Source organism: Catharus ustulatus, chromosome 1 (genome assembly GCF_009819885.2).
Source record: "Catharus ustulatus isolate bCatUst1 chromosome 1, bCatUst1.pri.v2, whole genome shotgun sequence".
In the NCBI taxonomy this organism is placed as follows: Eukaryota; Metazoa; Chordata; class Aves; order Passeriformes; family Turdidae; genus Catharus; species Catharus ustulatus.
This window is the reverse complement of record NC_046221.1, coordinates 31,753,437-31,781,146: the sequence shown is the minus strand read 5'-3', so window position 1 is coordinate 31,781,146 and position 27,710 is coordinate 31,753,437. Positions and strand designations below refer to the sequence as shown.

The window sequence follows — 27,710 nt, the reverse complement described above, 5'->3', positions numbered from 1 at the left end:
AACTTTGCACCTCCAGCATTCCCATTGACCTTGGGTCAAACCATGCAATTCATAAATGTAAGTTCCATGCTATTTTTTAATCAAATATAATTAGAATAGTTTTTAATTTACAATGGTACTTTGAAGATTCAGGATCAAATTAACTTGAGATAAGTGCATGCCATTTCCTGATGACACTGGAAGTGTGCCTGGTCCTCATAATGGTGAATATTATTCACCATGTTTAAGGCTTTATAAATAACTGTCTGGTAAATCTGTTGTTTAGCAATCATTCAGCCTTTGAATGTGTGAAAAGGCAAGCACTACTTCATCATTAATGCCAATGAATGAGTTAAAAGTTCCATTCTTTGTTTTTGCTGAAGGAAAGCCTCAAAGAATTCAGTACAAATTACAGCTAAAGATTCCCATGGCTCACTCTCTCCTAGTGCTTAGCAACAAAAACATGGTGCCCCACATAGTTGCAGGGCCATCATGCCAATGTACATAAAGAGTTAGGGGTGGGAGGGTTAAAGGAAAGATGTCAGTCATATTTTGTAGAAAAAATTATAGTAGTGGCTCACCAGAAAGTGTTATGGCTGACGTTCTCCGTCATTATCTTATTTCTTTTTATCACAGTCTGTAATTAGAGGCAGCTGATGTGCTGAGAAATATCTTTTCCACTAGTTACAGAAAATAGGGAAGAACCTATTCAAACCCTAGTCAGGTTTCCAAATCTTTTAAACCCCATGCAAATTTTCCCAAATATTTTATATTAAGAAAGATGGATAAGATTCTAACTGGATCCTACTTCTACATTAAAAATACATTTCTACTTCCATGCTCATGATTATTTATCAGTCTCAAAAAAACATATAGATGCCACTTGACAAGAGACATTGTGCTCATTTTGTGAAATCCTGAAACAGCTGAGGTACAACAATAAATTTATTTTATGTAGTAAACTACTGAAAATTACTTACTTGACTTAGAATTATAGACATCTATTTTATGCTCTAGCTAGCTACAAGGTTACATCTTAGTTGTGGTTTTTCTTCATCCATTTTTAGGCACCACTCATGCTAGCACACCATTCTTATTTATATGGGTATAATGTCATAACTGAAGCAACAGAAAAAGCTGGCCAAGACACCTCAAAATCCCCTCTACTATAAGAGATGAGATTTATAGTTCCAGCGTGAGCTCACATAAACACAATTACCATATGAACTGTCTGAGATGTAGATAGCATTGCCTAGGGGAATTATCAAGGGCCTCCTTACCTTTTCTTTATCATGTCCCCTACTGTATCATGTCTCACGAATAATGAGACCGCAGCAATCCCTGCAGAGCCATTGAGACAAGAAAATAATAGAAGCAGAAAGGATTGGTTAATCCTTTCTGTAAGTTAAAAGTTTTGTAATTTGGCACAGCCTTTACGGGCAATGATATAACGAATTTCGTACTTACATGATACATGATCTAAAAGGAAGTCCAAAAGTTAAGAGCATACATCTTTTGTGAGTCAGGTTTAAATTCCCAGGACTTCCAAGGAATAAAGATTGAACAGCCTGACTACTGAAATATGAAACTTAACATTATTATCATTCATATCCATCACTTTTGTTTGTTAACCTATCTGGAGTGAGAGCTTTTGGAGGGAGAGCCATGGTGAGCATCTGGCATGTAGTGGAGTAGCTGAGACATCTTCAAAAGGGTCATATTTTAAGGAGTTCATTCCAGCAAGCATGAACTAGAATGGACTCCCTTAAAAATATAATTCAATCATTAAGTGACGAATTTAACAAAACATGTGGAGCCTGTTTATGCCCTTAAGAAGTATTGATTTTATTATACCAAGGTTTAAACATAGTTCTAAACCATGAGGACTCAATACATCAGATCGACCATTTAACAGCTGGAAGTTGAAACATGTAAATTTTTATCAGCTGAAGATCTTTTCCAGTACATTTAGCTTTGGGCCCATGAGTTGCTCTTCATCTTTCAAGTGCCAGGTAATGCTCACAGAAGTCACTAGAAACAGAGAACATGTATGCCATGCAGGACCTCACTGCCTCTCAGTCACTCACCAGCCCATTGATGCTGCTCATTTACACAACAATGGCCTTTGAATATCTGCATAGGTCATGTATTTAATGGGGTCAGTTGATCAACAGGATAGAAATCATTTCACATTGTACATATGAATTAAACCCTAATTAAACAAGTTGTACCCAGTTCACATGGTCTTCACAACAAGCCACCATAGTCTTCATTTTTAAATGGAACTAAATGACTGCATAGGAAAAGGAACATGTGTGGGGAATCTTTGACATAGAATGAACAGCCTTACCCCTTTGCCCCTCAGGATTTCAGACCTGCCATTCTACTAGAGAGATACCATATTGCAAATCTCTGTTCACCCCATGGCTCTCCTCTTGGGCTCAGCTCAAGCGTAGGAACATAAGAGACCATGTCCTGCCACAGGACCTATTCCTAGAAATTTCTCACTCTCATCCTTCACAAAGATATCGTGAAACGTCCAAACAACCATTCCAGATATTCATATGTCAAAACTCTTCTCATGGACTTTTGAAATAAATCTCATGAGAGAACCATTCAGAGACTACATAACCAATGTTATTAGTGAAGTATTATACACTGCCTATTTGAGATGAGACAATTTTGTGTGTAGTCTTTTACGAATAACAGTTGCTACTCTTTAGCTTGCTGACTGGGGACCCATAAAAAAATCCATATGGGGGATTTAAGTCGACTCAAAGCCAAAATTTCACAACATTTTCTGAGTGATCAGACAAATTAAAATATTTAATTTGGGGTTGGAAAAGAGAAGTCAGAACAAAATCATATGACCAAGTTCTGCCCAACTCCAAATCCTCCTTGCACCCAAGCCTCTTTAAATAAAAATGTAGGATTGTAATTATCTTTAGCACCAAGGAAGTCATTGCTGCTCTGCTTATTCAGTGAAACAGCAATATTATGATACCACAGACTCCGTACCTGTGCATTTCATAGGAAAGAATGCAGCAGATGAAAACATCTGCTGTTTCTGAATTGCTCAAGTTGTTTAAAAAGAACTGGAATTGCTAATATTTAAAATTATAAACATATGAACATAACACTACCCACTTTTACGGCTAGAACTGTCAAACTGAAGTTTTAAATCTACATTCTCCGAATACAACATTTTATTAGTTACATCAGTATTATTAGGCTAAGCCAGCTGCTTGTCAATGACTGCTGATCCAAGTGAGAAGGAATTCCACTGCATCTGTTTAGGACAATAAATTAGAATCTAAAATAAAAAGAAACCTTACAGAATACATCAGCAAGTGTTCATAAATGGTCGGTTGGACAAGAGCATGCAGAAATCAGTGTCCATTTGACCATGAGGAGGAATGAATGAAATCACTTATATTGTAAGGAAAAGCACCAATAAGGCAAGGACAAGGGTGATAATACACAGATATACAGAACCACGGCTAAGGGGAAGGACAGAGATGTCAAATACATCTGAGAGAGAAAGGACAAGCTGGCAGTATAGGAGAGCAGGTGTCACTTGTAGGGGACATAAAGAAAAGAGGGATACCTGCAGGGTAAGAGTAGAATGTGTGTATGTGTGGACAGAGAGAGAGAGAACTGCAGGTGCTATGGCTTCTCTGAGAATGATACTGGGTGGTGGAAAGAGTTGGCTGTTAATCCTAAAATAATACTTTTCTTATTCACTACAGTGGGGCAAATATGACATAAGTTTTAACATAGCATTTTTATTTCACCTATGCCTGAAGGCAGAATTTGAGCCTAACTGCATGGAGGGACTGAACAAAACACTTTAAAAATGGCCTTTGTCTCAGGAAACATAAAGCCTGGTAAAGCTTGCTGTTCTTGAATAATATTCTGAGGAATGACAAATTACACTGTGATCAAAATGTTGGTTCTTTTACAAGTCTGTGTGTCCTTTCTGAATACAACCAAACCTTTTACAAAATTTTAGCCCACCATAATTATTACCACTTTTTCAAAGAATTCTCACAAAACTACAGCTCTTTCAGAAGATATACAACTCATCCAAGTGGATGCAAACAGAGAAGCATAGTGAAACAGAAGAAATCACTCAGTAAAACTCCCTGTATTAACACTGGGACAAAAATTTATTCAAATCCTAGGAAACTGTAACCCTATTACCAAAAATTTCTTAGCTAAACTCGGTATCAAAGTCTCTAGCTTCATTGTAAGTTATGTGGTAGCAATGAAAGGAAAATCCCAGACCCTACCTAAGTTAGAATTCATCTTCAAAACCCTGGTGAAATCCAACTTTTGTTCCTAGGTTTCCTCCTTGACTGCTTCTTGTGATCAGCCTTGAAAGTTTCTAGAGCCCTGGTTATCTTCCCTGGGTTTAATCCAATCCTGATGGAAGCTGAGAGGAGTCTTTGTCCCATTCCTCCCCTGCATCCTATCCCAAGGGACTCCCTAACCTGGACTCGAGCTAAGCTACACCAATGCAAGCCATTGACAGAAGTTTCTTTATACCTGAATTTAAATTACCTACTCTGTGCAATGCATCATGATGACCAAGTATGTTAAGGAACCAGACACACACAAATTCTGAGCCTAAATATGCTTGTCTGAGATGGGTTTTAACTGTACAGAAGAGGATGCAGTTGTCTCTCTTTCACATATACTAGTTTGATTTCTCTCTGCTTTGAGTGGTTAGGCTTCATCAGCAGTCTATGTGACCATAAAATATTGACTAGAAATTAGAACAGATGTGCAGGATTTCTTTCATTCTGGCAGTGGAACTATATCAGGTTGGTACATGTCTCTTCTAGTCTTCTTCTCATATTCTCACATGAGAGCTGCAGAGGTTTCTCACAGAGTACTTATACAAATTTCCACAGATAACAGCAAAGGTAATATAATTAATCTTCATTGGTTATACACAACAATGCCTTTTAGAATTTTGCACTGAAATATCTGAAAGATAAAATCTTGGTAAAAAGTGAAGGGTTTCTTCAGGTTCATAATTTTCTGGTGTTTGGGTTTTTTTGGTTTTTTTTGCCTGGAGTTTTATCTTGAACAATATTTATTTAGAAACTCTTTGCTTGAGTTCCTGAATTATCTTGAACATAACCCAGCTTGTTGTGAGCATTAGAATAGAAATCCAGCTGGTAAAAACCTTGTTGTAAAGTAATACGAGGTCATATTCCCAGCAACTCAGTTCATCTAGTCAGTAGTCTGCTTTTGAGGGGTGGTTGCATGCCTTTCAAGGATAAGCATTTAGAAGTTTAATTAGTCAGTCTATAGCAACAGGTTCTGCAGAAAGTTTGTATTTCATGTAGCTATTGCCTCTGTCAGGATCCTCCCTGATATTTGGTAGACCAGGTGCACATTTCGATCCTCCTTGCTTACTTGAAGGCAACTGATAAAATCCTGTCTTTCTTAGGCGGATAATGAATGTGTGAGTAATTTCATGATTATAAGCCGCACCATTTTGACTAAAATTTTGCTCCCACCCCAGAAATGCGGTTTACACTCAGGACTGGCTAATATGTGAAAAATTTTCTGAAATTTCCAACCCTGGAAGTGCCAGCCAGGGTGCCGAGCCGAGCACCTGCCAGTAAAACCCGGGATTACGCGATTGTTACAAATTGGTTACTCTGTTGTGTGGTGGGTGGAGGCGGGCTTGGTGCCGGCAGCAGGGTAGCAGGGGAGGTGGGGGGTTCCGTGCTGCCATCCCCGCAGCCCAGGGCAGTGGAAGGAGGCTCCATGCTACCATCCCCGCCGCCTGGGGGAAAGCGGGGGGCTCCCACCCCCGCCTGCCGCCACAGGAGCAGGCAGGCTCCTTCCCCTCCTGCCACCACCGCACAACACAGTAACCCCGCACAACCACCTGGCCCCGTCGGCAGCCCCGAGTGGGCCGAGCCTGCATGGCCCGAGCCGAGCCAGTAAACCCCGCAATCCCGCGATTCTGTTACTACTTGGCAACTTTGCTGCACGTGGGTCCTTGCTGTGAATGACAGAGTGGCTTATAATCAGGTGCAGCTTACGTATGGACAAAGAACGAAATGTTGCTGACACCCGGAGTTGTGGCTTATAGTCAGTGCGGCTTGTAATCGTGAAATTACTGTACTCATATTCTTGGTTGTGCATGATGAAAACTTTCATGTGTCCCTAATGATTGGTCTTGACTAGATGAATTTACAGTGTTGTGATTTCTAAATTCTCTGGCCAAGACTTGCATTCTGTGCCAGTCACCTGCAATGCCTGGCATCCATATGACCAGCTTCTGTAGTGTCACCCTCTTGTAAATTGTGGAAATAATGGAAAGCATTTCAAATTACTTCCTTAGCCAATACCACAAACCTGGCCTACTGTTTTCAATAGCTATAGCAACTGACATTATTCCTCCTGTAAAGAAGTAATTTTATTCTTATTTTGTCTTACCTTTCCCCAGAACATTCTTATTAAATTCATATAAGCATCCCTCTGTAATAGGCTGATTAAAAGAGAACTGCATTTCATCCTGAGCTCATGTGCAAATATTTCCTCAGTTAACACATCTCTCCATTCCCAGTAGGATTACATCATCATACATCTAATATTTCACAAGAATTTGCTCCTGGTTAGATAAATTGAAAAGATGGCATCTTCTTTACCACAAAGTCCTTCTCCCCACCAAAAAAGAAAAAAAAAAAAGCCATACTCTAATAAATAATAAATATACAGTATACAGTACAGCTTCCTAAGACAGATTCCAAGAATTTTATGTGCTGTAATTTAATCCTTAGAAAACCAGAGGATATTAAATGAACTAAACTGTCTTAGCCAGAAATCTCTGATTTGGGCTGCTCTTTGATGTTTATATCTAAAAGTCTTTGATGTCTTAAAATTGTTTCAGAAATTAGAAAAAAATCTTGACTTTGTAAATCATTTTGTGATTACATAAATGACAATATGATGATGAATGGCACAGAATTTACAAAAATGAATCATTTCTCTGAATATTAAGTTAATCAAAAAGCCAAGACTGTCTAGTATGAGCTCCTAGTGCTTTAAAGATCCTTTGCCTTCCAGATGCACAATGAAACAAAAATAGTGCAGCCTTATTATGAGCACCTTTCCACATCTGCAATCCTGTTATACAATAAACTCTTGTTCTTTTGTAGCAAGATTGCACTGGTTCTTTTTTTCCCTTCTTTTTTATTATTAATTTGAAACATGTGGTGAGAGGGTAATCCAGTAAGCCATAGGCATTTCATATCAGGGCTTTCATGCAATCACATGTAACTTCAACCATCTGGGTGGAAGGACAGATAGAACCTGCTTTATATCGATAGACTGTGAATGATAGCAAGGAGCAGAAAGAGTTCTAATGAATATTATATATTTACTTCTACAAACATAGGGCCATTGATGGAATAAACTGGTTTTGCTATTAAATAAAATAGCAAGCACTGGGCAATGTTTGTTGCATTTGCAACGTTTTAAATGTATAACTTTGTAAGTGGATGCAAATGGGTACATATGAAAAATAAAAGAGAACAAGTTGCATGCATATACATGTGTAAAAAGACACATTTCTGCCAGCCATGTATTTTTCTGATTGGTGAATAAATGCAGTTTTTAAATTCACCAAACCTAGTGATTAGGTAGACAATTAAAAGATAATAATTTAGAAACCAGAGGTCTGCCTTCATTTTGAGCAAAGAGAAAGCATTTTCTCTGAAAACACATTCATTTATTGTTTATTTTCAAAGTGAACTTTAAAATTAAATTACAGTGTTTGGAAGAAAAAAAATTAAATAGACATCTGAAAGAAATAGAATCTATTTCTAATTTTACCTTTTTGATGTCAGAAGATATCTTAGAGGAAAGCCTTGGGGATATAAATTCTTCTCAGACTTACAGTAAAGGCATGCAATTTTTTAAGATGCATTATCCTGTATCAAAGTTTTTTGAAAACCTGATAAAAATTTAAGAGTTCGTGCATCTAAAAGATTAAAACCAACAACCAATGCAAACAGTTAAAATTATTTACAGTCCTGTGAAATCCAAACTGCACACATGTGGAGTACTCTGTATGTTGTAAAAACTGCAGTTCAGTCTGGAATTCTGCACAATAGAAGTTGAGAGAAAAATATATGACACGCAATATCTTTGCCTGTACAGTACAAATTAGTGAGTTTCTACTCTGTGTTTCAGTGACTTATTGTTTAATCATTAAGACAAATCTTTGTTGATGTTTTTGTTTAATGGAGCATTCTGTTGTCTACAAGTGACAGAATAGGAACAAATTCCAAGGTAAGAAACTGAGCACAGAAGTTATACTCTGTTTGCATGAATAGTTTTGCAAATAAGTTATCAAAAGACTTATCATGCAGATAAGTTTTTTAGATAGTTAATAGTTCAACTGTTTGTTGTTGCTTGCCTGTGCAAGCATTCTACACAGTCCCCAGGCATTAAGTACTTAATTTTAAAGAAGAATCAAAGGCATAAACCAGCAAATCACTTTATGACTTAATAAGTTCTCATCACATTTAAAGTGACTGGCACTGCTTTTGTATGGATAGCTATGCCTTTTTGATACTAAAAAGCCCAGACCTATTGTATCAAAATATTCTGCTATATTTCATGTATATTTCCTCAGATGCCGTGAACATAAATAAATTCAAGAGCTTTTATTTTAACCTAAATAAACTCTTCTGTGGAAACCTTTTCAGAAACTGAGGACGAGAGGACGTGCTTTATGCTCTTGCAGGGAAGAAGTGTACCCTTTCAAAGGAAAGAGGCAATGGGGCTCAGAACTCCAGATTCCAAGGATCATAATCATAGAAATGCTGTTTGCTGGGGATATTTGGAGGTCTTTCCTGCAAAAACTTACTTTTGCTAGCTAGCGCTAGTTCAGGTAAAACATGTCTTGGTGCTTCCCTGCCTAGGAAGCTCACAATTGAAGATTCCCCATCCTCTTTGGGCAGTCTATTTCAGTGTTGTAGTACCTGTCTACCAAAATTAGGATGTTTTTGTCATCTTTGTATGTCCCCTTCTAGTAGTTGCAGGTTACTAGGTTGCTCCCATGCCCCACCTAATATAGCCCAACACATGGTCTACCTTCTTTGCAGTTTGCAGTACTGGATTACATTCCACCTGTAGTCCATCGCAACCTTGCTATTTCTCAACCTCTATGGGTACATGAGGTTGCTCTGACCCAGATTTAGGATCCTCATGATGTTCATGTTGGTCCAGTTCTCAAGAATCCTTTGAATTAAAGTTTCCCAACTCTTCATGTCAATCATTCTTCTGTATTAGTAATATCTGCAGATTTACCTGAGGGCGTATTCTGTGTCACCATCTAATCTGTTGATGGAGAAGCTGAACAATATGAGTCCCAGTACAAATCTATAGGGTACTTTGCTTATAACCTACTGGAACTCAAAGCATTGATTCTACTACACTTTTACAGTGGTGGTAGAACCAATTTGCAATGTATTTAACTAACTGTTTTTTCAGCCCATACTTGTTCAGATTCAGAGTGAATCCTTTGGGGGCCAGTGCCAAAAGACATCCTGATGAGCAGATGTCTGTTGTTTTCCTCCTGCCTGCTCAATATGCCATCTCATGACAGCAGGCAATCAAGCTGGTCAAGTGTGAAACTGTTATTCCTCATTGCTTTCAAGACTTTGAAGATGGATTCCAAAGGGGTATGCTTCACTGTCTTTACAGGGACTGCTAAAAATTCCCCAAGTCCTCATTCTATTTTTCCTAAGGATAGGCATAGTGTTAGCCATTTTTGGTAGCAAGGGATTTCCCTGATAACCACAGGGTTTTTTCAGAGACTGTAACATTCCAATCTCTGCAGCCAGCTCTTCCAGTGGCCTTGGATGAATGCCATTCATTTCTACTATCTGTAAATTTCTGACAGTAATTCTTACCCTGTTTCTACTGCACTATTTGGCTTCCATCTCTTCACCAAATTACATTGGTCAAGGCAGAGGTGTGAAATCAGGCAATGCCTGTAAAAACCAAGACAAAACTCACAAAGCCTGCTTCAACTTCTGTGTCATTTCTCACTAGCTTTTCTACCTCAAAAAACTTGCATTTTTCCTTAACTTTACTTTGTAACTAACTTCAGTCTTGTTCCATTACCTTTTATGTCCCTGCCTACTTTTAACTCAGACTTGCTATTGGTCTGCACATTGTTTCTAAATACCAAAGAATTTGATTACTATAAATGTGCTTTTTTATTTGTTTTCTTTCCACTTCTTGCATGTTGTCATTGCATTTCAATTAATCAGAAAGATTCCCATTTAGCCAAAAGAAAAGCTAGTAAGGGGTCTTAGACAAGTCAAGTGGCTGCTTTAGGCTGCACTGGTTCCTGTGCTCCAATCATCACTTTTTGACTTGTGAAGCTGATGGTGGACAAAATTGGTTTCTGTGTCTTCTTGGTGATTTTCTGTAAGCAGTCTGCTCAGGAAATGTGAAAAGTAAAATGAAAACAATGGCAGATAAAGCAGAAGTTTGAAAATTCCAGGTTTCAGTAGGGACCCACTCAATTCTTTAGTCTTGTTTTCTCAATCAGTGTTTGAGAATTTCTCTCAGTTGGGAGAAAAAAAAAATATTATTTTTAAACCTTTCACTTCTTACCCCTTTTAAATTCTTATTTTTCCAAGGATTTTCTGCCAAGCCCAAGACTAGCTATATAGCAAGAAGTTCTATCATTGACTGAAAACAGCATCTTTGACTGTAGCTGAAGAATGGTATTGCGAATTTATTCATTTTGACCCCTCTGAGAATTATTTTGTAAGAGTTCTAACATATATGCATATGACTGGTGGGAAATTTTGCTGAATCCATTTTCACTAAAAAGAGCACCAGGTAAAGTATGTCTGTTAGTAACTTTATGCTGCTGTCTAGGTCTGCAGTTGGTTTAATCGAACACATAATTTTAGTTTAATTTTTTGTAAGATAATGATTTTTAATATTAAAAGGCTATTAGCTATAGCACCCTGCTCTCCCAACTTCTTTAAACCATTGTTCCTATGTTTGTCTTTGAATAAGTCTAATAATATTAACTCTTCCAAAAATATATAATGCAGTTAAAATACATGGTTTAAAATATTCTGAAGAAATTGACTGTATTACTAAATAGCAAATTTTAAAAAATTTAAAAAAGAACAAATTATGTGATTGCTTTAGAATGCATTAAGAAACTCCCTTTCAACACAGGCTTAGAGGAATGAGTCAAGAAATCCTGGAAAAAAGTCTCTCATAGCAATGAAGACTAATCCAAAACCACCATGGATAATCTTCAACATCCTAGGACACTCCTGACTGACTACTGTGTACTAAGGTATATCAAATTTTTAATTCACAGTGTTGATTTTCTACCTGAGCTAAATTAAGTGAGATTATATATACACTTTTAACTTCTGAAAAATAGGAAAGAAAATAGATTTGCTCAATTCTTCAAACTTTCTGGAACTAAAGATAAAATGAATTGTTCCATTCCTAAATTATTTTCTCTGGATCTGGTCTCACAAATGAGATAATCCCAGAGAGATTTAGCTTTGAAACCGAAAGTGAGTGATTTGATTTTCCCTGACTTTGTGAGCCAGGATTACCTACCAATTAAAGAATTAAGCCAGTAGACCAGAGACAGTGGGTTTGTTCTTAGCTATGCAACTAATGCATTTTGGTAACCCACTGCAAAGAATCAAGGCTTTTTCTCTTCAGTTTATCCTTTCACAAGGTGATATACTTACACATTTTGCTGGTGTGGTATTTACATGCCTATGCTTGTAATTTAGAGCCTTTCTACCAATGTTTGAATAGAAGCAAATATGAAAAAAGAGAATAGCAGAATAATATTGCCTTCTACAACTCACTTACTCTAGTGTTAGCAAAACATGCCATAGCCAGGACCCTGTATTTATGTGGGTAGCAGTAAATATCTGCAGGTCCTTCTTTTTGTATTTACATAATTGCACTTGTGGTCTGAGGATGTTTTAAATGCAACGATGGAGTTGTCCATGACTCACAATGTCCTTTGTGCAAAAGAGTTGACGTTGTTGTTCCCCATTGTTAGCCTTGGGGAAATCCCTAACAGGAAGTGAGGTTTCATTATCCAGTAATTCTCTGAAGTTGGGCAAATCTGAAGCAAAGATGAACTGGGACAGGACATGAAGAAACTTCTTTATATCAGTGAGTTTATAGAATAGCTGAGTTATAGAATAGTTGAGTTCTCATTCCTTACTCTCTAGCTTTTAACATACACTTGGACACATATTTTTATTTGCTGTTTGCTTTCAAAATGTACTACTTACATATAGTTGTATTTGCTGTCGTGCCCTCAGATCAAGGTGTCCATGAGTAGTGTGAGAGAATTTAGAATTTGAAAAATTAAAAATATTTTCCATTACAAGATCTTTGGGCTTCATCAGTGTGTGGCAGCCTTGCCAGAACTAACTCTATCCTTCTACTAAATCTCAAATCTGTTGGTGCAGTAGGAAAGGGTCCACCTTCCCTCCACACCACTGCCATCAAGGTATTATAGACTTACAACTCCTCCTTCCCCTTCTGCAGTTAGGCTATGACTGTTTAGCTCTTCCACCTTTTAAAATACACCTTTTTTTCAGTCATAAAATACACAAAAATTAAATTTTGTCTCATCTTCTGGTAATCTTAAAGTGTCCAGTAATATCTGAACTTTCGCTCTTACTACTCATGGAGGCAATATGAGGATTCAGTCCTTGCCTGAAAGATCTTCTAATCTAATATGTGATGCAAAGGAACTTGTTTGTCATAAATCAGAAGGTATAATAGAGGAAAGTCTCCCCTTCCTTTTCATGTTGGGGAGGGAATGGAAGAAACCCTCCACCTCCACAGAAGTCATGTCTGGTCTTCCTTAATCCTCAGGGCCAGGGTAGCACTTTCCCAGGTATTAACCTACTCAGCTGCTCCTTATTCAGTTCCAAAAACCTTTTTACTCATTAATGATGATTATTGCTTTACAACCACTGATAAGCGCCAACCTCAGTACTATACCAATATTTCACTTTTGTCAGAACCTAAAATAGAAAATAGGAGGAAGGATAAAAAGTGGTGCAATTATACACATATAGGAAAGAGGAGAGCTGTTCCAAAAAAATCCAGTACCTTGGCTCATTTTTGTTTATAATAACCTCAAAAGATTACTATGCTATTTTACTTTTACCCAAAATAAATAATATTGTATTGTAGACATTATCATCTATGTGTCAATGTGTCTATGGCACAACTTTATGCAAATTTCTTTTTTCAATGAATAGCTGACCAGGTTCCTGAAAATGAGATATCATTTTTGTTCTAATGAGAATAAACAAAGGCAACTCAAATAATATTTAGAAACCTATATGTGAATTCCCCAGAATGTAGTGAATCATGTAATTAGAAAAGACAAACTTACACAAGATTTTGAAGTAGTCGAATGCTTACCTTGCCAAGATTTTTCTATCAAAATGGTAGATTGCTTCATCTCAGTTGGTAGTGAGCAACATCTTCCATCACCTCTGAAACCATATCTAAAGAAAATGCAGCTTCATGAACATTCAAAACATTTAGCCTCATACTCATGAAAAATATTAAAAGGGAAAATTAGCCAAATTAGTGTTTTCTGTGGCACAGATTATCAAAGATGTAGTAGACTGGCAAAGTTTTTACTGTGAGTTGAGCATGAAAGGTATTATAAAAACATTTAGGTTGATTTCTTTCCCTAAACAGACACACATGAATCAAACAAATGGGTTAAAAAACATATGATTTAAGAAAATGGCTTTGGACTTTTTTACCTTCTAATGTTAAACCCATAAAAAGAATATATATAACTAGTGCACATTTAAGTAACTTTCATATTGCTCTTAATATTTTTATTACTAATAACATGAATTGTACAACTCAATTACACTGACATTGATGATCGATTTTATTCTGTAATCCAGCCAAAATTATCATGTGCAAACAAAGCAACTGGGAAAATGGATTTCCTCATCCTTCAAAATACTGAAAATTGCCTATTTTTCATAGGAGTACACTTTCAAATACCTCGTTTAAGACCTACCATGCAAGAGCAAACTACAAGTTATATGGCTTCAAATATTCTAGATTGTTTATTCCTTTCTATTAATGTTGCCAGATTTCTCAATGCTCATGCTTGAGAATGGTGATTTAGTGCAGCTCTGAGTACCAGACCAAGGGACAGGGGTTGGATAGTCCCAACGGCAAGTGAAAATGGGCTCTGTGATTAGAGAGATAAGGAGGACAAACAGAGCAGTGAGAAGGGGGAGGTTGGGGAAAAGAGCAATGAACCTCAGGAGATGAGAAGACTGAAGCCCAGGAAGGTAAAACTAAACCATGTTCTACATGGGCAGTAAAATAACCAGCCTCCTTTCCTCAGTCTTCCATAGTAAGGCCAGTTGTCATCCAGGTGCCCAGGCCTCAGCTGGAGGACAGGGATAGGGAGCAGCATGAAGATCCCATAATCCCAGGAGAAGTGGCCAGCAAACTGCTACATCACTTAGACAGACACAGGTCTGTGGGGCTGGCTGGGATCCACCCAAGGGTACCAAGAGAGCTGGCAGAGGTGCTCTCTGTGCCACTTGTCATCACTCAGCAGCAGCCCTGGCTAACCAGGGAGGTCCCAGGGACTGGGGATCATCAAAAGTGAGGACCATCCACAAGAAGGGTCAAAACAGCAGATCATCTTGAGTGCCATCACATGGCATGTGCAGGACAAGGGGGATCAGGCTCATCTAGCAGGAGTTTATGGATGATGCTGCCAGCAAGTATCTGTGAAATCTTCTGGCAAAGTGTTTGTTACCATCCCCCAGATCCTGATGGTAAAGGAAGGAGAAGATTTGGCTGCATAATTTTGAAGGCAGTAAGCAGCACAACGGATCTAAAGATTTCAGCCCTGCTGAAATAGGGAATGATATGATGGAAGACAGGATGGAAATTTTCATTTTATAGTTAATTTAAAAAAAAATCTGGCAAATAGAAGTAACACTGGTATGTATTTTTAAAATTACATTTGCAGAATCAAACCTTTTAGATTAGTAAGCAACCAAAGCTTACTCCATGTTAATAAAAACATATGTATTAATAAATCACTTGATGAACATATATTACGTATAATATAAAAATCATATACCATCCATGGAGGGACCAAGTGCACACATGTGAATACTTTAATGAGAGCTTCCTAAAGTTAAAAGTTTGTATAAAACAATAGGTCTCAGAAGTTAAATTCTAAATAAATCCAATTGGAGCTCTCAATTCCAATTTACCTTATTGTTCTATTTGCCATAATTCTTCTGTTTCTGTTTAACATTTTTTCTGTTCCTGCTTTCCATTTGTAAAGAGAAAAAATACTTACTCAATCCACATCTACCAAGCATATTGATATGGCAGCTGCTAAAGCATGAGAAATGTTTTTAAAAGCGAGATTTTAAATCTCATATTTAATCTTGGCTTATTTACTGCAGAAGAAAGAAAAAGGGTGAATGACTAAGCAAAAAAAAGCAAACACATAATATTAGCTGCTTCCAATGTGTTGGATGGGAATGAAATGGAAATTCACTTGGAAAGATATTATGTGATTCTGTAATGGTAGACTACTGTCATAAATACACACAAAGACACAAGCTGTGAAGGGCTGTTAAGAGGGACTGTGAAGAAAAGAAGTTACATAACCTTAGGAGAATACCACAGCCAGAAGCTAGCAAAGCAACGGATGGTTGAGAAGCCTGGCAAAGGTGACCTGTTTTCTGGAGATAACTTTCAGTTCAGTCCCTTTGCTAGTCACAGGAGATACACCTGTGGACTATAAAAAAATCTGCAAATTCCAGAAAAAAAAAGAAAAAAAAAAAAGGGAAGGGATAAATCTTATCAAACATACATTTATTCTGTTGATACATAAAAAAAATCTTCACATAAAAATAGCTTTCAAACTAACATTTCCTTACATTTTGCAAATTGTGAGAAGTAGAAAAGAAAAAAAGCATTAATAAATGCCTCTGGTTCATAATTATACAACAATAAAATTAAATAATTCTAATAAAGACTTTGAAGAAATCTAGACTTCTAGATAAAGAATACATATTTTATTGCATTCCATTTCAACAAAAATTAATTATATAAAAAAATCAAGATTAAAGAAGCTGTGTTTGAATAACATTACACTTTTTCATGCATGCTGATAAAAAGCCAGGAAATTCAAAGTTAAGTTTGACATTCCAACTTTAATGCATGTCCTGCTCTCAATCCCTCCCACCCCTAAGGTTATGATTAAGGAAAAAAGTATCATTCATAAAACTTTGCAAGCATGATGAATCCCATCCCACCCTAACCACAGCTGTTCATTTCATTTGTCTATGATTTACCCAAGAATACAGTTTCAAACTCTTTCTTCATCATTTGGTCCTGTATGGGGAAGTATCAACAGTTGCTTCTTTAAACTCTTCAAATGGTGTGCAATACCACTGTAAATAAAAATGAACTGCACTTTACTGGCAGAACATACTTAGTTTTATTAGGTTTTGCCCAAAATATTGATTTTTCCTAATGATTTCCTGTGTCAGGGAATAATGATGTTACTGAATGTCACATTTTTGTATGAAAGAGCCAAGTTGTGAAACTCGATCTTTGTAAGTAGGTGCTTGTATTCAAATTGGAGTCCTGTTAATGGCAGGCTGTGACACAGGAATGCATTAATACAGTCAAAGGCAAGTAGGATCAGGGCCTGAAACTACTGATAGGATCAGACTGTAAAGCTTTGGCTGGATATATTCTGGTATTCAGAACAGAACTAGACCCTCTGTTGAACTAGTAAGCTGGACTTCATCTGCCTTGTGAGCAGAGATTTGCCACATATGTCACCAGCCTAAGGAATAAAGTTAATTCTTAAGCTGTCTATACAGGTAAACTATTTAGAAAATAGAATTTGCAGAGAATTCTTGCAGACTCAAACTCTAGCCACTGCACCAAATACATCCAGTTATGTTTGCCTACTCTGGATATACATCTTACTGGACTTTTTTTAGTCTTCATACATACACTGCTAATTCTAGAGCTAAGGCTCATCCTACAGAACTGAATCCAACATCTCCAAGCTTCTCACAGTCCATCAGGATAAACACACTTGATGTAGACCACGATGTTCACAGGTGTTCCTATCTCTTAGCGAACCAGAATGTCTCCGTGATAACTTGATGCTTGGATAAGATCCAGCAGTTAGATAATATGAGTCCATTTCCAGTACCCGTATTATTTTCCTCAACTGATGGAGTTGTCCAATTCTTTCTGAAAATGAGATCTGGAGAAGTAAGGTTGAGTTAACTTTGTCCTCTCCTCTGTACATTTCATCTGTCTCTAGTGCACCAAAGGCATTCCCAGCACTTTCAGCCAGCAAAGCACTGGTTCCTCTGGTCTGTATCAGCTTTGACCTTGACTTCACCAGCCTACTCCTTTCTGGTTTTGTTGCAAGGCACTCGAGAGACTACTGACCACTTAATTCATTTTATTCATTTTGTTAGATCTCCCTCAGTTTCACTCAGACATAAAATCTTTGAACATAAACTCTATCACGGTCCAGTGTTCACTGCCTATTTAACCTGATAGTGCGTTGAGACATTTGAGGACTCCTTGACTCTTCCAGCCATATCACATTCAATCACATTTGCTATGCTTTCATTTGAATACTATGACATTCTTCTAGTATCAAAATAAAAAAAAATTAAAATTAAAATTAAAAAAACAGTATTGAACTACCTTTGCATAATAATAATAATCATAATAATCATAATAATCATAATAATCATAATAATCATAATAATCATAATTTTTTTGTATTATTCATCAGTGGTGTCCATAGTGCCTTCCTCTTCCCCACTGACTGAGCAAGGGTCAAGATGAGATATCGTCCAAATTATCTATTCCCTTGTGAGCTGGCCCCAACTCCACATATGTATTCTGTATTAATCCTGTCTGGCCTGTCAGGAATGCAAACTGTGAGTCCACAGTTTTGAGGTAGTAAGATCCTGGTCCATGGACATTACTGTAATTTTAAGTTTAACAAGAAGATCAAGCAACTACAATGTCAATAATTTGAAAGAGATTGTATTAGTGTCCCACAGACTCCATCTGTTTCTGTTATCCAGGGCAGAGTGTGAAAATGACAGCGACTGTCAAACTATTAATGGATCAGTTAAAGGAGAGAAGGGGTTTTTTTCCATTTTACAAAAAAAGGATAAGCATTTTTCCAGTTGCATAACTAACTTTTTGTGGTTTCCAAAGTAGACAGTACCTTTCAGGTCCTTGTGTAATGAGTCATATCTGATGGAGAGTGCCTACATATTTTTGCATCTCAGGATCACTGCTGATTTCCAGTGAATTTTTCAGTAAGGTACAGGTCACTGTTAAAATCTATATCAATTCATCTCAATTCATAATTCCAAGTTATCAGAGTGGCTGTATTTTCCTGTGTGATACTGTGGACAATGATCTGCACAGGCACACAGCACAGGAGGTGATAAAAGAGCTAGGCAGAAAAGGATACATATACTTTTCTGATAGGGCTAATAGATCAGAAAAGTTGTCGTGGTTTGAGTTTTAAACACAAACCCTATATGACCATCAGGAATAGTTTTGTAGATATTTCTGAAGAATAATTTTGATAATGACTGCACAGTGGTTTGAAATTGTAACCAACAGTTCTTAGCATCTCTAAGCACCTTGTGAGCAAATTTTTAATTGATAAAAAAGTGAAATGAAAAGATAGGGTAAGAGGGATGAAAGAAGGTAGGAGTCATAAAGCAAACTGCATTCATATTTAAAACACATCTAGAAAACACTTTGGATCACCTAATCTGCTCTGAGACAATTTTGGAATAACAAAGCAGCCTCTTAAGAGAGTTCATTCTACTTCTCTGGCATTCTTGCTTTGTCTAGGCACTGAAAATCTGTGTCTTGCAGCATTGGATATTCATTGTACATTGCCTCCATACTTTCCCCAAAGTGACAAAAATCACCAAATAAAAAAGTGCCACATATTGATTGAGTTTATTCTATATAATCTAAAATATTTAATACCAGAGAAAATTCAGTATTTTAGAAAAAACTAAGGAGGGATAGAAAAGGATTAAAAGCAGAAAAACAACAGCTTTATGAGAGGATTCACATTGGTAACAAGTCTTCATTTTCTGCTAGGACCTGGTTCTGTCTTTATTGCTTCCTTTAAGAAACATTAATGTTGTTAAGGTTTATGTTATATTACTTTGTGATACTTGAAAAGCTTGTGCCTTTACATTCTTGCAATATAAACCTCTTCCAGTTCTGGTTGTCTTTGTAGCTTGTATCCTCCAAAATCTGCAACTAGAGAGGTGAGCAAGAGTTTCTTTCTGAAGATACTTTGGTGAAGGGCAGGTCTGTCCACCACTAAATGCCAGTTTCCTACAGGACAGTAAGTTCATGCAAAGTTTGACATAGAGGTGATGAGTTAATCTTTTTCCATTATTTTATTTCAGTATCTGAAGTAGTTGTATTTCTACAATAACTTTGAGTTCTGTAGTGACAGATCTTTCCCGGTATTTGTCCTTATTTTATACCACCATGTCTTTAAATAAAATACTTGTCACCTAAACTAAGAGGAGCCCAAATAAGTCATGGTCCTCTGTGGGTCAGTCATAAATATATATACATTATCTTTCTTCCACCTGATGGCTTTATATGACATGTAACATTCACAGCTTTTCAACTTACTTTTGGATGCTCTCTAGGCAACACCTCTCTCCACAGAGGTTTTACAGCTCCTTCTTGCCTTATTGCTTCATTCACCAGGTGTTTTATTGAACCATATTAATTGGAAATAAGCAAGTCTCTGAGCAGCTCTCTCCTTGCTCACAAGGAACCTGTTTTAACCCCAGAAAGAATAAAGGCATTTTCCCTGTTGCTCGCTGTTTACCCTGTCTTAAGTGGGCTGTTGGAGCAGCCACAGCGCTGCCTCTGACTCGCCGCGATGGATGGGGGGGGACAGGCTGGCTGTGGGCCCGGAGGAGAGGTGATGGCGATGTCCCCTGGGCTACCGCAGCGCTGTCACGGCCACCGCCCCTCTTGGAGCTGTCCAGCGTTCCTGGGCTCCCGAGCACCTGAGCTCCAGCGTACCTGAGCTCCAGCATACCTGAGCTCCCGCATACCGGAGCTCCAGCGTTCCTGGGCTCCCGAGCACCTGAGCTCCAGCATTCCTGGGCTCCCGCATACCTGGGCTCCAGCATATCTAAGCTCCAGCATACCTGAGCTCCCGCGCATCTTCCGCAGCCCGCACGGGAAGAGGGGATGGAAAGCGACTTTCCCTGAATCTTTCCCAGGAAAGGGGATGCTGAGTTGTCCATGACGACAAATCCCGATACGCGGCGGGAAATGTTTGCGGTCCTGTAGGCAAACAGGAAGTATTTTCAAGGAGTGGGATCCTTCGGCCATCCCCGTCCACTTCCTTTGATCTCATGGGTTTTAGAATACCCTTAGAAATTAGAGACTAATTAGCCCCAAAGCGAGAGTGACAACAATGCATGACAAAGGAGAAGATTAGGTTTTAAGAAGGCAGCTCAGCAGTGATGGGCAGTCACTCCTGAGAGAGCTGTATGTACAAACCGTGTGCCAAAGAAAATCGACCGGATTCGACCTCAGTGTGTCTGACACTGCCAGGGATTGCCAGGGCCGGGTTGTTTATTTAGGGAGAGTCTAGGGTGCGGGAGGGTGAAGACACAACCCCTCTTCCAGTCTCCCAAGACAAAAGCAGAACAATCCCCAGCGACTCTCCTCAAGGAAGCCTTGATCAAAGAAATGTATTCAGCGGTGTCGGCTGTGTGAGTGGATGTGTTTATGGGCATTTTACGGTATTTTGCAGCACGTATCCAGCGTTATCAGTGCTCGAGTTGATTCCTCTACGCTGTGCCGGTGACCAGGACGGCTCTACCAAAGGTGTCACTGCTTATCCTCCTCTCACGGGCAGGAGGAAGGAGTTTCAAAGCAAGTGCTATGAGATTGCCTGAACCAAAATGAGCTTTACGAAGCAGCCTTTTACTGGAAAGATATTTGATCTCTGATTGAAGGGGATTTAGGGGGAATGGAGAGACGATTCCAACAGTTACTACTGGGAATGCAATATCGGGTCCCCTACAATGCTTACTTAGGCTAATGGAGGTCCTGTCATTCAGTTCCCATTGCGCTGGGATACAGGGTAAACATTCCCCGGTGACCCTCTGCATGCAGGTCCCCTCTTCAGGACATCATTAAAAGCATACAAGCAGTTGCCTGACATCAATTGTCGGGCTGGCTCCCAGGGTTCAGAGATCCCGACAGAAAGCAGGAAAACAAGCCCAGTGGAGCCCCGGCTCTGCTGCTGGAGGCTTTAAGGAGGTTGAAAATCGTTTGGTTGCGGGTGTGTAAGAAGAGACAAAAGTGCTCAGCAGGTAAGAGCGGAGGGTTTTGCCAAGAAGGAACTGTCCTTGATCCCAGTGACAGGATTGACTCGCTGGGGATCCCTCTCTCGGGAGCGTCCACGCGTCCCCGAGGGGATTGCCTGTCTCCTCTCATCAGCATCACGGCGAGAAATTTTGCAGCCGCTCTTTCTAGACCTGCTAATCCTGTTATCCGGGGGGTTATAAATATTAACGTCGCCGGGGCTGGGGATGGGGGACCAAATTAAGCCCTCTCTGAAGTAAGATGTCAGCCAGCCTTTTCTCAGCCCACCAGCGCCCGGGGCTGCTGGATGAGCTGCACGGCAGAGCCCCGCAAGTGCCCTGCCCGGAGGGGCTGCTGGGCGCCTCAGTGCTGGATTTCGTGGCCGACCTCTCCCTGGGCAACCCCCAGGGAGCCCCCGGGGTGAGCCTGGGGCTCTGCGAGGTCACCGCCGGGCCTCCCTTCGGGGACACAGTCCTGTCTCTTCGGGAAGGGATGGCCCGGGGTTTGCCCCTGGCTACTTTCGGAAATGGAGATCCCGAAGACGAGGGAGAAGAGGAAGAGGAAAGGATGCGCAGCACTTCCCTCCTGGACAGACCTAGGAGAAAACGGGTCATCACCTACGCCCAGCGCCAGGCTGCCAACATACGGGAGAGGAAGAGGATGTTCAACCTCAACGAGGCGTTTGATCAGCTCAGGAAGAAGGTGCCCACCTTCGCCTACGAGAAGAGACTCTCCCGGATAGAGACCTTGCGCCTGGCCATAGTGTACATCTCCTTCATGACTGAGCTCCTGGACGGGTGCAGCAGACAGGAGGCGAACTAGGGAGTGCCCAGGCCCGGTGGGATGCGGCTGGGGCCGGGCATCACCCGCGGCAGCTAGCAGGTGGCCTCGGCACCTCCCTCCTGGGGAAGCAGAGCCGTGGCTCCTGCCTCGGCTTCTCACACCGCAGCCAGGACCGTGTAGGTGTGGGATGCAAAACCAGGAGTGTTTGGAGAAGCGTGCGCTGGGGTCGGGAGGAGTTGTGGAGAAGATGGATGGAGAGGCTCAGTGTGTTGCAGATTTGTTAATATTTATAATTTTTGTAAACGGAAGGCGGGGGGCGGGGGTGGAGGAAATGAAGGTTCGCGGCCCTTTGGTTTGCGTTATGTTGCCTGTTTGCTTTAATATCTTTCCAATTTATTGCTTTGGAGAAAAACTGGGCCGGGGCAGTGGAGCCCTTCCAACTCACAGAACGCGTTTCCAGCGGGTTCGGTTCCTGCCCAGCCGCTTGCCAGGGAAATTTCAGTTTGTGCATTTTAACCCAGCGCTTTCTGCCTTTTAAAAAATAAACAACAACTCCCTTTTCTTTGAAGTCCCGTCTGCCAAATCCACGCCGTGTGTCACGAGGCCAGGGAAGCCGAACATCTGGATACAACCGCTTGTTGTCACGATTTTCTTCCGGGAAGGGCTCTGTCCTTGCGTGTGGGCGGCCAGCGCCGTGGCTCGCAGCGGGGGGAGCTGGGCAGGAGCGCCCGGCCCGGCCCGGCCCGGCGAGGGGCAGCTGCCCGCGATGTCCCGCAGCCCTCCTGGCACCGGCGGGGCCGCCTGGAAAGCCGTCTGCGCCCTCCTGAGAGAGAGCACTTGTGAGTTTGTGGGCTTTGTTTTTGGGGACGTCCAGCGGAGACGTTTTCTTTCTCACGGCGCATCCCCTTACAAACGCGTGCACACACACACACAGACGCACACAGACACACACACACACACACACATTTCATCTCTGCAGGAATGAAAACAATGAAATACATTCTGAAAAGCCGGAGCGGGAGGAAAGGGGGAAACCCGAGGCTGGCATACCCCGTGGATGAGGATAGGGCGCACGCCGGGGATGTCTGTCTAGTGTTACCTATTGATGCCTTCACAGGTATCTCTGAAAAGGGGCGAGATGCCGGGAGAGCGGCAGCGGCCGGAGGTGGCCGTGACCGGGCTGAGAGGAGCCCAGGGTCTCCCCTAGAACCCTCCGACCCATCTTGATGTGTGTCTGACCTCCCTTCCCTCTCCTCACTTCTCTCTGCTCTGGCACCTTCCTTTGCTGCGGCTGGGAAAGACCTGGATTTCTCCTCGCGTTTACAGCTGCTCAGAGCCCGGTCCACCCGCTCAAACTGCCCATTCAGGGCAGTGGTTGTGCGTGGCTTCAGAGGACAGTTTTTATCTCCACTATACAAAATTATCGGGATATTAGTAAAATCAAGATTTACTAGTTCAAGCTAGTATGTCTAGGATCCTATGTCTCTTATTTCTTCTCTCATGTTTTATCAGCTCTATGGTGATTCTTCTTTTTTCTCATTTTATTTACTTTAATATTATCATGAGAGATCTAATATCCTGTATTAATACTCTGATATTCTTTCTCTTTTCACTTGTTTCTCTGGTTTCTTTTCTTACTTGTTTTTGTTGACCTCCCTGACTCCACACATTGCATCTGCTCTCTATTTGTCAAAATGCTTTTTTTTCCAAGAGTCAGTCGGATAGTTAGCGCAGCTGGATCCTTTCTAGGAACTGGGGGGTTTCACCTCCTCAGATGGTTTTGTGTTGTTTTGGGGTTTGTTTTCTCTTTTTTTTTTTTTCCTAAAAATAAAATGAGAAAAGGAACTATGAATGAACAATGTTCCAAAATCAACAATTGTCGCATAACCCAATCTCATTTTGTTACCATCGTCTCAGGAAAAATGATGAAGACAAATTCTTTAAGGACAATGAAATATGCAATTTAATATTCACTTCTTACCACTATTTCTCTATGATCTCTCACAGTATGATTATATAACGTTCCATAATTTTTCTTGTTCATGTCATTGGATAAAATTAGAACTGTATAGCACATAGAGTCTTAAGTTAGGAGATTCATAATGTAAACATGTCTGTAACAGATAATTCAAAAATTATTGGTTTTCTCTTCTTGATTTAATAACAAAACTCTGGAATTTGTTCAAGATCCAAGGTTTTTTTCATACTTGTGTTAGAGACTAAAGAAAAGTAGAAAGGATATGTTACATTTTATTTTTAAATACAAATGGGTCTTGCATTATGAATCCTGATTTCTAATTGATCACTGGAAATTTTGCAGAAATACAAACAGTAGTAACATTCTTACATATGAGCCACTTATACTAAAAACATTAGAAATTAAAAAATGCAATTGTGGCGTAAACCAATGAATGCATATGCAAACAGCAGAGGAAAATATACCAAGATGTGTTTGTGTTGGGCCACGCATTAATTCATATGACCTGATAATCTGATGAAATGGGTTTGTTTGTTTGTTTGTTTGTTTGTTTGTTTGATACTTTCCCAAAACGGATGAAGATTTGCCAAAAAAAAAAAAGAAACAAAAACAAAAAAACAGTCTAAATGCAATTTTTTCCAAGGAACCAGTGCTGAAACTAAACCACATCCTTATACCCGTGAAGAGCTCAGTGAAATAGCAACACTGATCCATCTCTTGGCCCCTGTGGATGTGTCAAAATCCTGGAAGTTTAATCTGGTAAGAATATAAACCAATTATGGGAATATTGCAGACAAGCTTCTTGCTGGAGTGCAATCCCATTTTGCTGAAACAACAGAACTGTGGGGTCCTTTCTCCCCTAATCCTTGTCTCAGTCCAAGATAGCTGCATTCTAATCCCTGGAGTCAGTACAGTACAGTACAACAGCCTGTCAGGCTTGGGAAGACAGTGAAACCCCAACCCTAACAGAGTGCAGAAGTGCTGCTAACTTCAGCAAGGTTTGGATTTCACCCACTGAGGGAAAGACCTTCCCCTTGCTCAGAACCCCTGCAGCCACCAAGGCTGAGTCCAGCCCCTCGTCTCCCCAAAGCACAGTGCCATTATCACCGCATTAAGAACAAAAACTGACAGCGTCAATTACTTCTGGGAAAAGATAATAAGGGGCTTTTTACAGCCTTAGAGCTGTTTGATCACAGCCCATTTTTAGACCCTGGTCTGAGGCTGGTTTGTTTATGTTCTCTTTGGTCACTGAAGACTGACTTTTGGTAGAAATTTGAGTTCCCTTGAAGCTATCATGTTACAATTAGTATTCAGACATATAAACTAAAAAATAAGACTAAACGAAATCATATTTGAGAGACATTTCGTAACTTTCAAAGAGAAGTATAAATAATCAAATTATTTTGCAATCTCTAGTTAGATTGATCTTGTTTTACAGCTGTTGAACCTGAAAGGAGGTTTAAGCAAACTAGTGCTGGAAACAGAATAAAATATTATGATAGAACTGCAAACTTCTGCATCCACTCTCTGATCAGCTACTATGGCCCCACGATTGGTGTTTATTATCGCATTTGTCAGCATTTCCATTATAAACACTCAGGTGTGGAGGGTTTATAACTCTGCTATAAAAATTCCCTCTAGGATGAAACATGATAAGTGAAGTCTTAGTCCAAGAACAGGGTTGGTTTTTTTTTCTTTTACAAACTTTAAAATAAATTAGTTATCAAAGTCATGGAGGTACTAAGCAAAAGTAATGCAAAAGTGGTTTTGATTTCTTTTTCAGATTTGGTGATCCTTCTCAAAAAGAATTTCTATATGTCCTTTCAATTAACTTGGACTTCTGGTTTTTGGTGGGTAGTTTATTTTGGTTTTTTAAAAATTAAGAATAGTTATAATACTGAAGCTTAAAATGTGACTGCTGTGCATGCTGAGTCTCTGTTTTCACAGGAATTTGTTGTTTTACTAGTCTTGAATGCTGCTACTCTGTAACAATGACTGCCAAGTTTTTCCTAGTAATACAAGAGAACAGTTACAAGGATGGATAGGTGTGCTGGTTGCAGTCTTCTTGTAGTACAGGAAATTGGTTCTTTTTCTAAAAATTTGCTAAATATAATCAGTTCAGATTATTTGTTCTTCTACTCTGCTCCATAAAAATACTTGTTTCAGATAGTGAGATGAACATTTGCCGCAGCAATATATCCAGAATAAAAGAATTGACAGAATAAAAATATTCAATTGCAATTGCCTAGAATTTTAGCTTTTTAGGAAGTACAGCTCAGATATTATTTTTTAAATTCTGTTTCACCTAAATTTTGCTTTTTCCCTTCTCTATTTTGGTTTCAGTGATTACCTTGTGTCTTGTTGGCACTAAAGTTAAAACCTTTGAATATTTCACGGCTACTACTCACTCTGCTGATCACTAGCTACACTCCAGCTCAGTGGTCCTTACATACCTGAAATTCCTATTTCCTCAAAGAAACCAAAATGGGGGAGTAATTCTGTCATCTTTCTTTTTGTAGTACAGTTTTCCACATTAATATATACAGTAATTTCACGAATACAAGCCGCACCAATTTGACCAAAATTTTGGTGGAAACCCGGAAGTGCGGCTAATATTCCGGGGCGGCTAATCTATTAACAAAATTCTAAAAGCTGCCAACACGGAAGTGAGAGCCCGCGGCAGCCCCAAGCCAAGCTGGAGCCCGGCCGGCCCCGGCAGAGGTGGGAAAGCCTGGCAGAGGCGGGGCCAGCAGTGTGGGGGGCGGGCGGCAGAGCCTGAGCCAGCAGGGCGGGGCAGGGAGGGCGGCAGAGCCTGAGCCAGCATGGCAGGGGAGCCCGGGAGAACTGCGGCTAGCAGTGCAGGGGAGCATGGCAGAAGCAGGAAGGCCGGCGGGTGGGGCTGCCTGGCAGCGGGGGAAGCCCAGCATAATCGGGGCCAGCAGCGTGGGGGAGCCCGGCGGTGCGGGGGCCTGCAGTGCCGGCCAGGGCGAGGAAACGCGGCGGCGGTGCAGACGGGAGGGGGCGGCCGGCGAGCCTGGTGGCGGCGGCGGCAGCCCTGCCGGTGGGGCGAGCGAAAGCGGCGCTCGCGAAGCGCCGCCGCCGCTCGCGGAAGCGCCGCCGCCGCGAGCGAAGCGCCGCCGCCGCGGGGCGGGCGCGGCGCTCGCGAGGCGCGGCGCTCACGAGTCGCGGCGCAGGGCGAGCGAAAGCGGCAGCGGGGCGGTGCTGACGGGAGAGGGGGGCCAGCGAGCCCGGCGGCGGCGGCAGCACCAGCCGGCCAGCCCCGCCGAGCCGTGGCGCTGAGCTGGGCCACCCGGCCCCGTCGGCAACCATGAGCGGGCCGAGCCTTCCTGGCCCCGCCCCGAGCCAGTAAAGCCCGCTATGCCGCGATCCTGTTACTAATTGGCCAATTTGTGAAAGCTGCGCACGGATTCTCGCGACGAACGAAAGTGCGGCTAATATTCGG

General features: G+C 40.6%; 1 protein-coding gene across 1 annotated transcript; it reads left to right on the top strand.

Annotated features, from left to right (window-relative positions):
* The first annotated feature begins 21,005 nt into the window (after positions 1–21,005).
* FERD3L (Fer3 like bHLH transcription factor) lies at positions 21,006–22,830 on the top strand. Its single transcript, XM_033078254.1, has one exon. The coding sequence runs from the start codon at positions 21,748–21,750 to the stop codon at positions 22,306–22,308; it is 561 nt and encodes a 186-aa protein (XP_032934145.1). The 5' UTR covers positions 21,006–21,747; the 3' UTR covers positions 22,309–22,830.
* Positions 22,831–27,710: the final 4,880 nt, after the last annotated feature.